This window comes from Pagrus major, chromosome 18, assembly GCF_040436345.1.
Source record: "Pagrus major chromosome 18, Pma_NU_1.0".
NCBI lineage: Eukaryota > Metazoa > Chordata > Actinopteri > Spariformes > Sparidae > Pagrus > Pagrus major.
The window spans coordinates 17,407,189-17,422,352 of record NC_133232.1 but is presented as its reverse complement, the minus strand read 5'-3'; the positions used below and the strand labels follow the sequence as shown (position 1 = coordinate 17,422,352).

Here is a 15,164-nt window from a genome sequence, read left to right as displayed (position 1 = left end):
CATTAACCAAACAGAAGTATTAGAATCTTGTATCAGTGTTTCAATTAAGGTGCTGCAGTCGCAGTTAACATGTGTGTTTCTGCATGTGTCTGATCTTACCCAGAGCCCTTTTCCTTCTCTGATCGAGTGAGTGTGTTATTTTCGGATGTTTTGCTGACATTGTCGCTTGATTGGCTGGCTTTGAGCCCGGCGTCTGCTCCTGCGGCTGGCGGCTCCTTTCTCTTCTTCCTAGCGAAGAACTTTTTAAACGTCTGGAACTTGGACTTCTTCTTTCCTGTGAAGCCAAATGAGAAAAAAGAGAAAAAAAGACTTTTATAGAAACAGGTTTAACACCCCTCACAGTTACCTTCTCCTGACAGCACCACAGTGAATCATTACAGCTAACTGCACAGTGTTATATTAATGAGAAAATTACACACACGGCATCTTTACACACAGCCCTCATATGAACTCTATTTGAGCAATTAGCCCTGTGTTGGCTGTAAAGGGTCAGGTAGGCACCCCAGGAGACGCTACACACCAGGACTGATGTGTGTTTACACAGAGACGTACACGAAGACAGCTACACACACACACAAACACACACTCGTGTGCTCGTAAACCCTCCCCCCCCCAGTGAGTCCACCTCCATTAGCGCCGCAGTGGAAAAACTCAACAACTCTTTTATAACTCCTCAAACAGCTACAAACAGCTTTCACTGCTCTCAGTCAGCACGGCGCTCATCCAGAACTTGAAATGCCCACGGTCGGCTGGTTCTCTATTTAAGTCAAGGGGTCAGTATTTAAGAAAACTGCAGATGGCGATGGCCAATCAAATAAATGCAAGTGCACATATAACTTTGTACCAAGAATACAGGTTTGTTTTTTCACAGTTCACCAAATGGCTCGACAGCGTTTCGATATCTGATAAGTCACTCAAACTGAACCTCCTCAATGTATTTTTATGATTTTCAAGATTATGGCAAATAAAAAAATTAAGGCAGATCATTTCCGATCTGACTGGTGCCTCATTCGACACAGCCCCTTGAACTTTTTTAATGCAGTGCTGTAAGAGTCTGCAGCCGTGCTAAAGGCTCTGTGAGGCTGCACTTGACCACATATCGGGCTTTGAGCTAAATGCTAACATCAGAATTTTAATGGGAATGTCATTAGTTTCAAAGGTTTATTTAATATTCATTTACAACACCAGGGTTGTGCAATGAAAATACATATTTTTTATGGTGGAGAGTTTTGGATGAGTTCATGATGAGTCTCACAGCAGCCTGCTCTGTAGTCTGTTGGTACAGCAGTGGATACTTCTGTATCTTTTGCCAGATGGGTGAACAGACTGTGGCTGGGTGGCTGTTATCTTTTAGTATCCTTTGGTCTCTGTGCAGACATCTCACTTCATTGATATCACTGATGCTCTGTAGATGGTATTAAGCAGGTATTGTAGACATATTGGACAAAAAAGCTTTGACCAGCTAGTGACACTAGAGATCACCAAAGTCAGTAAGAGTCATCCTCTGGAGACCACCAAGTAGACCTAGAAAGAATTGAGCTCAGCTCTCTGTAGCCCACTACTCATCTCTGCTTGAGGCTAGCAGCTCGAGGCTACATTAGCTGCTACTAGCAAACCATAGCATAACTGCTAGCATACTAGCATAACATAACACACCATAACTGAATCTCTGACCAAACTGTCAGATCCTTGCGGTCAAGTTGCAGAGTGGGTAATGCAGGCACCATAAGCATTGCATTATGCTGGACCCCTAAACCTAAGTGGGTGTTGTAAATGAGCATTCCAATGCAGACAAAAGTCACAACAACCTCATCACAGATGGACACATCTCCAAAACTGAGGCTCCAAAACTAATTTGGAGCCTTACAAGTAGAGAGATTAACATATATATTATCCCAATGTACAGATATATGAACCCCCCAGAGGCTGGAGAGTGTTGAGGAGCAAACATAGGGACAGTCAAAAAAGCAAATGAGCTGAGAGAAATGCAAAACAACTGTGATCCTACCTAACTATTTTGAGAATTCACCTCCCCGGGCCATAGAAATGCTTCAGAAGAGACTTAAAAAAGACACATTCTTTATACACGAGCGGTGTAATTTTTGTCCTTCACCCTGTGGGGAATCCTTCAGCATTCCTTCTTTTCTCTAAAAATACTCTTTCTGGTTGGAGCTGAATCACAGCTGAAAAATGTCTGGAATCTAAACCTGGTACCAGGGCCAAGACGCTTGAAATATCTGGGTCATTTGTTAAAGAACATGTCACAAAATGATTGGACTTGGTTCATTTCCTTGTTGTGGATATATATACAGAGAGATATTGTGCGTTATTGATGAATTTTAAGACATCTAAAAACATCACACAAAAATAAGCACAAGTCAAAATCTAATTGCAGTCACATGGAGTGCCAAATATAGCCCCTGTCACATAATCAGAGAGCATAACGTCCATTTTCATCCAATTTCTCTGAAAAAACATTGGCTACAAGTCCTCCTCTCTTCTGTCTGGACCTTGAAGTGAACTACTTGAGGAGCTTCCAACAAGCTTTTGACAGCACTTCAGAGTCCACTCTGCACTGCCAAGATGAAGAATCAGGGGGAAACACCAGTCGACGGGGCCATTTATTGTGCTATTTCAGGCACAATGCACTGTTAAGTTAAAGGTCTGCACCCAGAGAGCTGAAAAAGGCCACTGCCTCAATGGAAGGTCAGAGGAGCCTTATGGCCTTTGTAGGTCTAAGATAATGTTATTCCCTAATATACATTCCTTTAGTTATAAACACAACTATACGCACACACTCTGAATAGCATTGTGGGAATTTCAAGGTAGTCGAAGGTCAATATTAGGGGGAACTGAACTCAGCTTTCTCAGTGAGAAGACGGTGACCTTTGACAGGAAAACAATGCCATGAAGAGAGTGAAAAAGAGGAGGCGAGGGAACAACAACAAAATGTTTATGGTCATGACGTGGTCATTGTCAGGACAGCTGGAGTGAAACTTTATCATGAAGTAAAAAAAGGTGATGTCACATCTTTCTGTGCACCAATCAAAACGTAGGAATATTTAAAACAGATCAGATCGGGCCACTATCAATCAAAACTGGTCGAACCACACACATACAGCCCTGACACAGCAGGTCTAAATGATGTTTGAAATTCTCCTCCTTTTCTCGTATTACTTCATGATGTTTTGGATGTGGGAAATCATGTAAGCCTCAGTCTGGAGTGACAGATTGGGTGTTTTCTTATGACATTTTTTGACTCATAGCGAAGAGACAGTTTTGCCAGGAGACACAGTATTAACTTTGGTTGCAACCCTTGCGGTGCGCTAGCAAGTAAAGAAACACATTTCCAACAGCGTTAGTGATCAACCCTGAGTGATTTCAGCTGTCCATCTTTATACAAAATACATTTGTGGGAGTTTTATTTTGCTGTCAAGCTCCGATTCCATTTGGAAAGAGGGAGCTTGTTAGCATAACTTGTCCCTAGTTTAGTATTGGGTCCCCTCAGAGGCCAAAAGCTTCTCTTTAAAGACTTCAACACTTTCAACACACGGTGCGTTCTGATGCCAATCAGAGATAAGCTGCCTGTCTGGCACCATCAGTGGGTTAATACCAACAGATTGAGATGGACATGACTGGCAGCCTCCATGATCTGTTGAGTCACGCCTGACGTTCAACAATCCCACAAGAGTCAAACAGAAGTGACTCACCAAACTCAGTACTAATGGTCCACTTCCTGAAACAAATCTAATAAGATTTTCAATTAAATGACAGAATTAAAAGAGGACCTTGTCTAAAGCTCAGGGATGAAAGACAGTTTGCACTGAGTTGGACTCATCGTTCTCTGACCTCCCAAAGCAATTCTTCTTCTTCCTAGTTCCCATTATATCACCAGCTATCCATCTGTATAGACTGTGTGCATCTGTGTGTTTGTGTGTGTGTGTGCGTGCGTGTGTGTGTGTGTATGACTGAGAGATGATGATAGCCTTCTCTGCTCCTTCATTTCCTGCCAACAGCAGCAGGGAGATGTAGATTGTTAAAGCCGGCCTGATCTTGTGTGTGTGTGTGTGTACAAACTCTCATTGCTGATACGATGTAGACCTCCATATACTGTGATCCACCTTATTCTGACACCAATATAGTTTGTTATTGTTTTCCCAGTTAGAGACAGCAGGTCCTCGAGAAACCATTCTGACTTTAAAGCACATGCAGAGTTTAAGATGTTAATATTAAAATCTACCACAAAATCTCACACAAAACACTGGGAGCTGGGAGGATGTACTGTAGACGAGTGCATTGTGTAGAGGTCGCTCTACATCTTCCTAACAAAAAGTATTTCTCGGTAGTTAAAGTAGCAAGAGACAACCTTTCACTTTAACATATCATTGCACAGTGTAATGGATCTAGAGAAATCCATCCACTGTAGATTGGTTACCTATCAACCTCGCTGTCACGTTGCTATTCAGTCTGCCACCAGGATTGATTTTCTGAAAACAAAGGTCAAGTTATGGCACAAAGTGAAGCGCGTCTGCCATTGTGCGACTAAAGCAGGAAGAGGCATCATTCTCCCCGGTCACTATCCAGGTAACGGTGGAAGAACTGAAAACTGTGGAAACTCTACACTGCAAGAGGGAGAGTGATAAAAAAATGAAGTAAAACAAGAGTGACAGGACGGGCATTCACCTGATGGAGAGCGCTGGTGTCGTGTCAAAGTCTGTTCCCCTGTTGATATGTGTTTCCCCTTACCAGCGGGACTTGAGACGGTTCAAACTAAGCATTCTTTGTACTTGATCAGTAAGTAACAAACCCTGCCTAGTCATTAATACAACAAAGCGTTTTACTCTTACGATTGTTTTTTGCTTTGGACAGTAGCCAGGACGTTAGCGGTAGCCATGTTACTAGTGCTATCTTTGCGACAGCGGCGCCAACAGTAATACCACAGGGAAAAACTACCAGAGGGAAAAGTTGAAAAGTTATCTATTTCAGTCACTTGCTGCTGCATGGAGCTGCCAAAATAAAGCCTATAGAAAGCAACAACTACACGTTTTGCATTTGTTTGACGTCTATTTGTATGCAGATGACTTATTATTATATTTAAAACTTTATTTAGTCCAAACTCGCTGGTGCATCATGAGCAGATAGGTCAAGGTCACTGGATATACAAGGTCAGTGTTCTTCAACCCTGGTCCTGGATTGAAGAACACCGTACTGTGTCCAACATTTTGAAATTCAAACAAATATTCATTCTTTCTTAATAAACTTGTTGAGCTGTTTCATTTTCACAACATGAATAAACCCTTAATGGCTGGGGTCACATCGGTCAGGCTTTACTGTACGTACATATGAATTATACCTGGGGAGAGTGTACAGGTGATCGAGGATCTAATGATGTTTCAGATCAGCCATAAAGGACATTTTCTTAAACTGTGCTCACACAATGGCTTTGTAAACTCCTTATTTAAGCAAAAAGGCTAAAAACATGTAAGAGCACAGCATGATTTAATTGGATGTTTAATTTTGCTCATTATTACACATTCAGAGCACCTTTCTTCACTGAAATCACACCATTTTTTTAAACATTTAATCAAATTGTTACCTGAGCACTCCTCCACGACCTCAGCAGGCTCCTGATTGGCCGTCACATCTGGAGGTCCTGATGCCATGGCAGCGCTGTCACTGCTGTGAGACAGAGAGAGACACTGATGAGCAGAGCTGTTTCTCAAAACAACATTTGTGCAATAACATGATTAATTGGACTGATTTATACTGTTTGCGCAGTGCGGCAGTCCACTGATAGATTCTAAAAAAGGTCAAGGTGAGGATGCTCATGACTTCTCCACAACGATGCATACCAATTTAATCTGGGGAAAATTAAACAAGCTTACGTATGAACTCCCCAACCCTACAAGTCCCCTCTTAACTAATTTCTAACGTCCTCTTGCTGCTATTTGGTTTTGGTTGTATTTCTCATCATTTCCTATTGTATTACTTTTATTTTGATCGTACATACAGTACCTGTTGCAGCAGATTGTTGCCCATCTTCCGTAATTGGAAAGCACTTTGGTTCAACGACTGCTGTTTTTAAATGTGCTATATAAATAAACTGACATGACTGAACTTGATTAAAACTGCAGGATGGCTGCTTTGTTCCAAAAGATTTGTCTGGATAAACTCTGGACCCCTTACTGATCACAGTGTCACAGTGACAGGGTTATTCATAATTACAAATAATTAATGTTACAGCTACTGTGCTTAAAAATACCCATTCTTAATTTGGACGGATTGTTCTTGCTGCTTTGTGACGGCTGGTATGATGATTAATATGAACCAGAATTACCGCGCACCAGTCAAGTTACTGCTCCAGAGCTGTGGCGTTCAATAATGACCAGAACATTTTTTTGCAGAATATAATGATGTCACAGCGCATTTAACCTCCGACCTCTTGGATATCAAATGTCAACTTCATCATTTTATCCTTTTGGACATTTGTGTGTCGTGTTTTATTCTTGAGTTGTGGCCAAAAATGTGTTCATGAGGTCATAGTGGCCTTGACCTTTGACCTATGGCCACTACAATCTAATCAGTTTATACTCGTGTCATAGTGGACATTTGTACCAAAATTTGAATACATTTCCTCGCAGCGTTCTTATGTTATTGCATTCACAAGAATGCAGCCACGGCTGTGGCAGATATGGAGGCATAATAAATGGAATAACCAGTGACATGTGAACTTAAAAGGGAAAATGTATTAAAATAACACAGACTGTGAAAAAAATAAATTGCATTTTATGTCTCGGAGCTTGAATATCGGAAAAAAGCCCTGATGTTCGCATGTTGTCTGTCTCTGTGTGTCACACCAAACACAATATTAAATCAAGAACTAAGCAATGTGCCCAAAGGAATTACTAAAACAAGAGCACACATTAGTTTTATTTTGCCTCCATGCACCTCCTGGGCTCCGTTACTTTATTTGTGCCTGTATTTATCTTAATCTGCCTCGATCTCCTTATTTCACTCATATGCCGGCCTGACCACTTGCAATGTGATCAGGCTCGCTGGATTACAATGTGATTAAAGTCCCATTTGGGAGTGTCATGACTTCTACTAAAAGTGTCTTGGCATGAGCAGGTGGCGAAATGTGAAATCACAGTCAGAGCAGGTTCACTCTGAAGGATTACACAGTCTTCTGTAACAAGCTACTCTCTTATAAAATCATCCAAATACCTGCTGGATAAACTGCTAAATGCATTAACACTCATCTATTTCTACATTCCTTAAAAGTTGAGGTGTGGTGTGCCTTTAATATTTCAGACTAACTTCAGTGTGCTCTTTAAACTTCTTTTAAAATCCAGGCTGTTATGTTACAGTCGGATCTAAAACCAATCATCCTTCACTTCAATCCAAACAGCACCGACAGAGGCATCTCAGCTATGTTTCCAGTGTTGTGCTCAGCTCTGCCATCCACTTATCTCAGCTGCAACGCTCATTCTTAGCAACCGCTAACACAAACTCAAACAGACATGAAATCACATTACAGGCTGATGTCTTTTTATTGCTCTCATCGTGCAGCAGCATGGAGGTCATTAAGTACAACAGTATCAGAGGTTAGCATCGGATACATTTCAATACTGTAATAACGTTCATAAGTAATCGTCATCACTCATAGTTTCATTTTGAGTTTTCAATCGCTCGCTTCACTTTATTTCCGAGGACTATCGATGAGCCTCGTCCAGCTGACAGGAAGCCGGAGGCCACGTGAGAGTTCAGCTCCAGCATGTCGAGGCAGTTAGCTGCTGTCTCACACAGAGACGCCATCAATTCACCAAGTTTTTCACGACTCGCTATTCTAGGCTCAAATCCAATTATCTATGCGCGTTATGTACAAGATTTCCTGTGTAGTTTGGCAGGAAGCTGAGTATTACTGATATGTTTTTCAGTGAATTGATATCTCAGAATAGTTGTGGCTGTGTCAACGTGAATGTGGTGCAGTTATTTTTCACAGAATCAATGGACGTCATGAGAATAGACCTGGTGAGGGGAGAGATGGAAATGTTTTCTGAGGCCAAACTTCAGAAAAGTATTTCAGGATCTTTTCATTTACAACAGATGACAACGAGCTTGAAACCATCAAGCCTCCAGAACAGCTGTGACGGGATATATTACAAGTCAGTACAGATGTGTGATACCATAAAGACTGTGTTTATGTCGCACTGAAGTGACTTAAGTAAAGTGAGTAGCTCAGTTGGTGGAGTGTGCAACCCATGTACAGAAGCTGTGTCCTTGCCACAGCTGCCCAGGATTTGAATCAGACCTGTGGCCCTGTGCTGCATGTCAATGTCTCTCTCCCCACTTTCCTGTCAACTCTTCAAGCTATCCTACCAAAAAAAAGCACTAAACAGCCCCCCAAAAATGGAAATTGACCTTTTCCTCAAGATTTCTATAAGAGCAGTGACAAGTCCTGTTGATGAAAACTGCAAAGCTTCACAAAGAAGAAAGAATAAAACACAATTCCTTGACACCAAATTAAATGTCAGACTGTCTTTAAAGGGAAAATACAGGTTTCACAAAGGCCAAAGAAAATCTATATTCCACTATGACAATGTTATCAAATACCCCCTGGGAAAACTTTTTCTTTTTTTTTTTTATTCTTAATGTTTTATTGTCCTCTTACATGTGCCAGCTAAAACTAAACTTTATTTCCTGTACATCCAGAACCTCATTACTGCTCTATACAATTACATGAAATGCAAACACTTCATAAAATTTATACATTTTTGGGCAATACTGTTACAGGCTTGTTGGGAAATGGGAAAAAGATAAATGACACAAAAATTGAGAGGGATGAAACCATTTCAAAAATGTCATGTCATTGTAAAACTGTCCATAAATATATAGCTACGATGAATTCATTTTTCCTCCTACAGAGGTATGATCTCAAATCTAGTAATAGGGAAAAAAACATGTTTTCCATGTTTGCTGTTGGTGTGAACATGCCCTTTCTCTCTATTAAAGACGCAGCTGGAGAGCTTCTTGTCAACTGTGTTTACAGTGAGTTTGTGTTTCAGAAGCAGACGGAAAATTCCAGAGGGTTTGTTGACGTGCTGGAGTCTTTCGTCAGTATTGCCATTACATAAACATGTGCCATTATCTTCGTCCTAACCCTTGTTAAAGTCATGAGAATCATCATCATCTCCAGCCTTACTTTTTTTAATCATGTACAGCAGAGAGAGAAACAACTCCACTCTAACAGCCTGTAACATCACTTCTTTAATAAACCGTAAACTCTGGTATTTGCATTATTGCATCACAAGGCCGTAAACAAAGACACGCGCTGCTGATGTTGCTGTTATGAGCTGACAGTGCTGGACTGATCCATTTCCTGTCTGATGCTACAGGAAGACACTGCAGAGAAAAGTAGCCTACACCACACAAACACACACACACACAAACACACACGCTGGTTCAAGAGGCTTAATAACATCTCTAGGAAACAGATACAGATAAACACAGACAATGATAAAGCATGCTGTCTATTATATGAACACAGGAAACAATCAAGTGTCAGGGAGAGAATGAAAAACAGTCTAAACACCCAATAACACCACATGTGCTATAAAACTGAACATACCATTACAGATGAAGGCAAAAGTATTGACATTATTGAACTCAACCTGTACACAGGTCCATAACGTCAATGGAAGTGTCTGCTTTTCAGTGAAATGCTTGTAATAAAGTACAGTTCTAGATAAGGCTAATATCTCATAAATGACTCTATAAGCTGATATATACTACAGCTACTTTAAAGGAATAGCTCAATTGTGGAATATGATCTTATTGTCATTCTTAGTGAGAGCTACGTGAGAAGATTAAGACTACTCTCATGTCTGTGCGTTATGGGGCTGAAGCTAGGAGGTGGTTAGCTTAAATTAGCACAAAGACAGGAAGCAGGAGGAGACAGCTAGCCTAGCCTTTGTCTAAAGTTCAGAAATCCACCCACACACAGCTCTAGAGCTTAACAAATACAGAATCATGATGTCTCTTTGTTTATTGCAAACATTAACTGAAATGAAATGTCATCTTTTAGGCTAATAAGGAGCCTCTGCTAGTTGTTTGCTAACGTCGCAGTGACAGCAAGACTCCAGAAGGCCACAGCGTCTAAGTGCTGGTCAGAAATGGTTCCAACACAAAACACCCTGTAAAACCACAACTTGTCATTACATTGAGGCTATATTGACTAATCCCCCTGCTACTAGTCGAAGTTAGGCTCTATTGGCTCAACTAGCTAGCTCAACTTTTTATTTAATAAAAAGTGGACTGGGCTTTTAAAAGGTGCAAGATGTAAGAATATTAGTTGAAAAAAGTCAAAGTTAACTAAAATAATCAACAGAATGTGATTTTGATGTTATGGTATCTGTACATTTTGTTGCTAGTCATGTTTAACATGCTAACTAGACTAGCCTGAGCCCCTCCCAGTCCAAATATCCAGTGCTGGCAGAGTAAACACCGACACTTCTGTGGTGCTTTGAGCTCCCGGTCCGGACTGCTAGCTGCATGGCTAACTGAGCTAACTAGTTAACGGCAGCTACAGTTGGCAGCAGTTAGTGGTTACTCCTATATGATGTTTGAATTTGAGTATGAATTCAACAGGTGGCCAATTTTTACATACTGCACCTTTAAAGGTTAATATTTTAAAATCACTGATAAGTATTAAGTTCACGGTCAGATGGTCAGGGGGCAAAATGACTGACCTGTGCCCACTTCCAAAGCCAGCTCCCCAAGGTGACATCCTCCGCTTCATCTATGAGAAGGATGGAGGGATGACAGGGGGGAGGAGAGGGAGAAGGTAAACAGAAAGACAGGCAGAAAGATAGATAGAGACAGGGGAAGATAATTATAGATGAGAGGATGAGGAGGGGACATAAAATAAAGAGCAAGGGGGAGTGAAGGGAGACAGTGAGAAAACAGAGAAGACGGGGACAAACACAAGTCAGAGGGAGGGAAGGGGTCAGAGAGAGGGGTTGTGGGAAAGAGCAGCATGAAAGGAAAGATGAGTCAGTTAGATAAACAGACGAATATTGGGAAGAAGAGAGGGACAAAAGAGAAAACAGACTTACAGTAAACATAGAGGCCTGTCTGTGTACAGCAGTGGTGTAGTTTTCAACCAAAGATGGTAAGAAGCTCTTAGTGAAATTATATTATCACCCTCACTTACTTAAATAAGCAAACAAATTGCTTGAAAAAGGCAAAGCGACAATAAACTCTGACAGAGAAAATAAATGTAGTTTAGCTGTCTGGTGCAATGGCCACGATTTCCGACAAAAATCTACATAAATGATGAGTTATTTTCCCATCCAACAAAATGACTGGAAGACAAACTGATTTATGAATAATGAGTGTAAAGAAAAGTAATGTGGCCGCAGGCTTCATTATCTGGTTCTGGAAGCTAACACATGGTTTCAGCCTTTTGCAATCAGCCAGACAATTTAATCATCCAAAAAGAAAGCATTTATTTGCAATGGTAAGTAGTGTCAGAGCCATGAAGCCCATCTCTGAGTTATTCATGTAAACTTCATCAGGTTTTAATAAGATGGCTGATTAGAAGTGTAGCCTAGATGCCCTCAGGTAATCCACTATTATTGGAAACCACACCTAATTGCCTGCTCAGAGCTAGTTTATATTGATAAGGTGAAGTTAATATATTGAATGAAGTGTATGTTGTTACAAGCTTTGGGTCATGTTTACATTACACTGAGTCGCCATACACAAAACATCTGTACCAACTAATTTAAGCCCATACAGCAGCTCTGTAGTTATTCACGTCTTTGTTGACAGTTTATGTCAACAAAGTAAGAAGCTGTTTATTATTGTGCTTCACATGTAGAGCAGCTTTGCCGGACAGGAAGGACCAAATTAGGATTTTTCAAACTCAGTCTGCAATGCACAATCTATCCTGCACAACACATCACAATACATCCACTGGCTCATCCATTGATACACAATATGCACCCAAGCATTTATTGTTAGAAAAATTGTAACAGGCAGTATTTGTGTGCCATAAACCATCACCAACTAGAATGGCATTCAGTAGAGCGCATACCTCTGCCAAGGTACTCACTCACAGATACCAGCCACCTGATTATTTCATCAAGATCCATCCATACATTAATCCCTGAGAAATTAACAAAAAATGTAGGAAAACACCCTATCTGGCAATGTTAAAGAAAATGAGAAATGGATTTGACCCTAGATCTGCAAACAAAAGTTAACTGGTTCGTTGGAATGACTATTGATGAACTATTGATCGTTTATCTGACAAAGAGCTACATTATGTATAATAACAATAGTTATTTTAGACCTGGTAATGCTGTCTGAGAGGTGTTTCAGATATTCTTTTCTTCTTTTTACATGTAAATGAGCGGGACAGAGTATAAAGACAGACCTGATAACATTTCTCTGTCACTTTTAACACAGAACAACATCAAAATCCCACACAGGCTGCAGCAGTATGAAGCAAGAGACGCACAGAAAGAGATTAAATGTGCAACTTGTAACATTGCCTACTTTTAGTATATATAATTGCAACTCTTCTTCCCTGTTGTAATCATATTTTTAGCTCACCACAATTATCTCTCTCTATGTCTCACTTTTGTCTACTTTACAAAGTTATAACTTTAACAGATAGATGTATTCTATGTTTGAAAAGTGCTTTAGAAACAGTTATATCAGGGTGTGGAAACCTTGTAAATCTGCAAAGAGTCTTTTCAGACTATATGTCACAGCCACAGCGTGACACTTAACAAGCTGGAGCTCCTTCTCTCCTCATATTCTAATATACAAGAGCAAGTTACATTATTTTGTAGCTCTGAGCCTTAAAATAAAACGCAAAACCACAACAGCAATCTGGCCTTAATAACATATTTTTGTCCGTTGTTTTTGACAATTGTTTTCTTTCCAACCACTTTCATATGATATACTTTTTCCATTTTGCCTTGTTCCCTGACATTTTTCTGGCAGTGGTTTATAAACTTGGCTTTATTTAAGATACTAATCCTTCTGCAGCACTGCAGTGTAAACACTCTCAGGCACATCATTAGCTTTATTTGGAAGCTACCAAGTGTGTGTGAGAGAGAGAGTGAGAGTGTGTGTCTGTGCATGAGAAACACGCACAGAGAGTGAGACTGTGTGTTTCAGCCTCATTACATAACAAGGGATTAGCACGTACAGGTATTCCTACCAGCAGGGTTCTGTCTTTAATAGACGGATGAAATAACCTGATTAACACTCACATACAGTGAGCACGCACACTTACACACACACACACTGAAGATAAACATGTCCATATTTGTCCATGACCTTAAATCTGTGCTAAAATGAGGCGTACATACGCACAAATAAGTTACAGTAACACACATGCTACAGTAACCTCACTCTCATGCCATCTGCTGTAAACCAGACAACACAAATCAATGACTGGACTGAACAGTGTTCAGGTCCACACGGTAAGAACAACCCTCATCTAGGAACCCTGCTGATTGACACGGGACAAAACTGTATAGATGCAAGTTAAAGGTGCAATATGTAAGAACTGGCGTCCTGTTGAATTCATACTCAAAACACGTAGGGGGGTAGCACATCACCAGAATTACCACGAACTGTAACTACCATTAGCTAGTTAGCGCAGTGAGCAGTGCAGCTAGTTGGTGTTTACATCCCTGGCAGAGCAATTTTGGACCGGTATAGGCCAGGGCTAGCTGGTTAGCATGCTAACTTTAAATGTTATAAATTCTTTCAAATTCCTACATATTGCACCTTAAAAAGGAAATTCAGATAAACACGATCGATGGCAGAAAAGAACACTGAGCTCTTTTAGATGACTGTAACCTGACTTTGTCCACGGGGTTCTTGTCCTTCTGACGTAAAGCAAATCTAATCTAGTTCAGCCTTAATCCCTCAATGGAACCAGTCTTACTCATTGCACCTAAGCTAATTGTACTGAGTAATTGGCTCTTGTCAGCACCAACATGCAGATGTCTGACTGCAACAACTCTGAAGATCATATTGAAATAAGCTTTAAATAATCTTTAGATATTTAACAAACCCCTTCATGATTCTAAAATGATCTCTGTAGATCCTCTTGTCTATCTAAAAGGGATAATCTGATCTAGTAAAGCTTCCATAGTAGCTTCCATATTGGACTTTGAGCTTTTACATCACAAATCCACACCACTCCAGTCCTAATCCTGCTGTACCACCAGCACTAAACTGGGCTAATATGGACCCGATTACATTACTACAGCAATTAGGGCCCACAGAGTAAGAGATTTACAGTGAATCAGCAGCAGACGAAGAGGCTGAGAGCTTAGAAAGGCACTAATGTACGTTGCACGGCAGCTTTTAACTGAGATATTTTGACATTGTTGAGCAAAACACGGTAATCACTGAAATCTGACATCCACTGCTGCAGAGCTTCAGTGCCTGTTAACTGCGACTCGTTCAAGAGACCTTGTAAAGCTTTCTGCCTTCGATAACTTGATTAAATTACAGTAACGATTTCCCATTAGACTCATAGAACAAACCCCTCAGCTGTGTGGCCGTACACAGTAAACAGAGAGCTCAACCTCAGTCATGTGAGAGCTGTGAGAGCAGCTAAAACGGTTCCTGAATGAAATTCTGTTTTCTATCGTAAAATCCGGCTGCTCATACTCAGTGCAGGTTTTAAATGCTCGGCAAAATCTAGTATCATCTACTGAAGTGAATGAAAATCAACACAGTGATTGTTCAGACTCAGACTGTACTGCTAACTACACAGTCTCTTATTTCAGTACGAAGGATCACTGTCAATATATTGGAGTGAAATCCATGTGGGAAACCTTAAAAGACCAGTCAAAGACCTACTTCTAAGTGCTTGGCCAGAGAACTAGAGAATCTATTCCCCATGTTTGAGACGCAAATACAAGTCCTTAACTTGAATCCCGGCGGAGAACGAGGAGATGAGAGGCTGAGCGGAGGGAGCGCAGATGAATTGGCCACAGTAATATGATGTTAGTGTATCTATGACGAGCCGCAAGCCTTCAATTTCCACAGAGGAAGAGAGGGAGATGCAGAAATGAATGGAGAAAGGATTGCGAGGGAGAAGGATTTTTCCGGTCTGCTAAAATGATAAA

General features: G+C 40.7%; 1 protein-coding gene across 4 annotated transcripts in view; it reads right to left on the bottom strand.

The window, feature by feature from the left end:
* LOC141013065 (uncharacterized) overlaps window positions 1–15,164 on the bottom strand; it is a 49,904-nt gene that overhangs the window by 17,174 nt on the left and 17,566 nt on the right. For 2 of the 4 annotated variants that reach the window (XM_073486603.1, XM_073486601.1), the window contains exons 2-4: window positions 10,749–10,798; window positions 5,597–5,679; window positions 100–274 (exon numbers count right to left, since the gene is read on the bottom strand). In XM_073486603.1, the coding sequence (XP_073342704.1) occupies window positions 100–274; window positions 5,597–5,679; window positions 10,749–10,798 (308 nt within the window). The remainder of the gene's footprint in view (window positions 1–99; window positions 275–5,596; window positions 5,680–10,748; window positions 10,799–15,164) is intronic. The other 2 variants (XM_073486602.1, XM_073486604.1) reach the window with 1 other exon arrangement.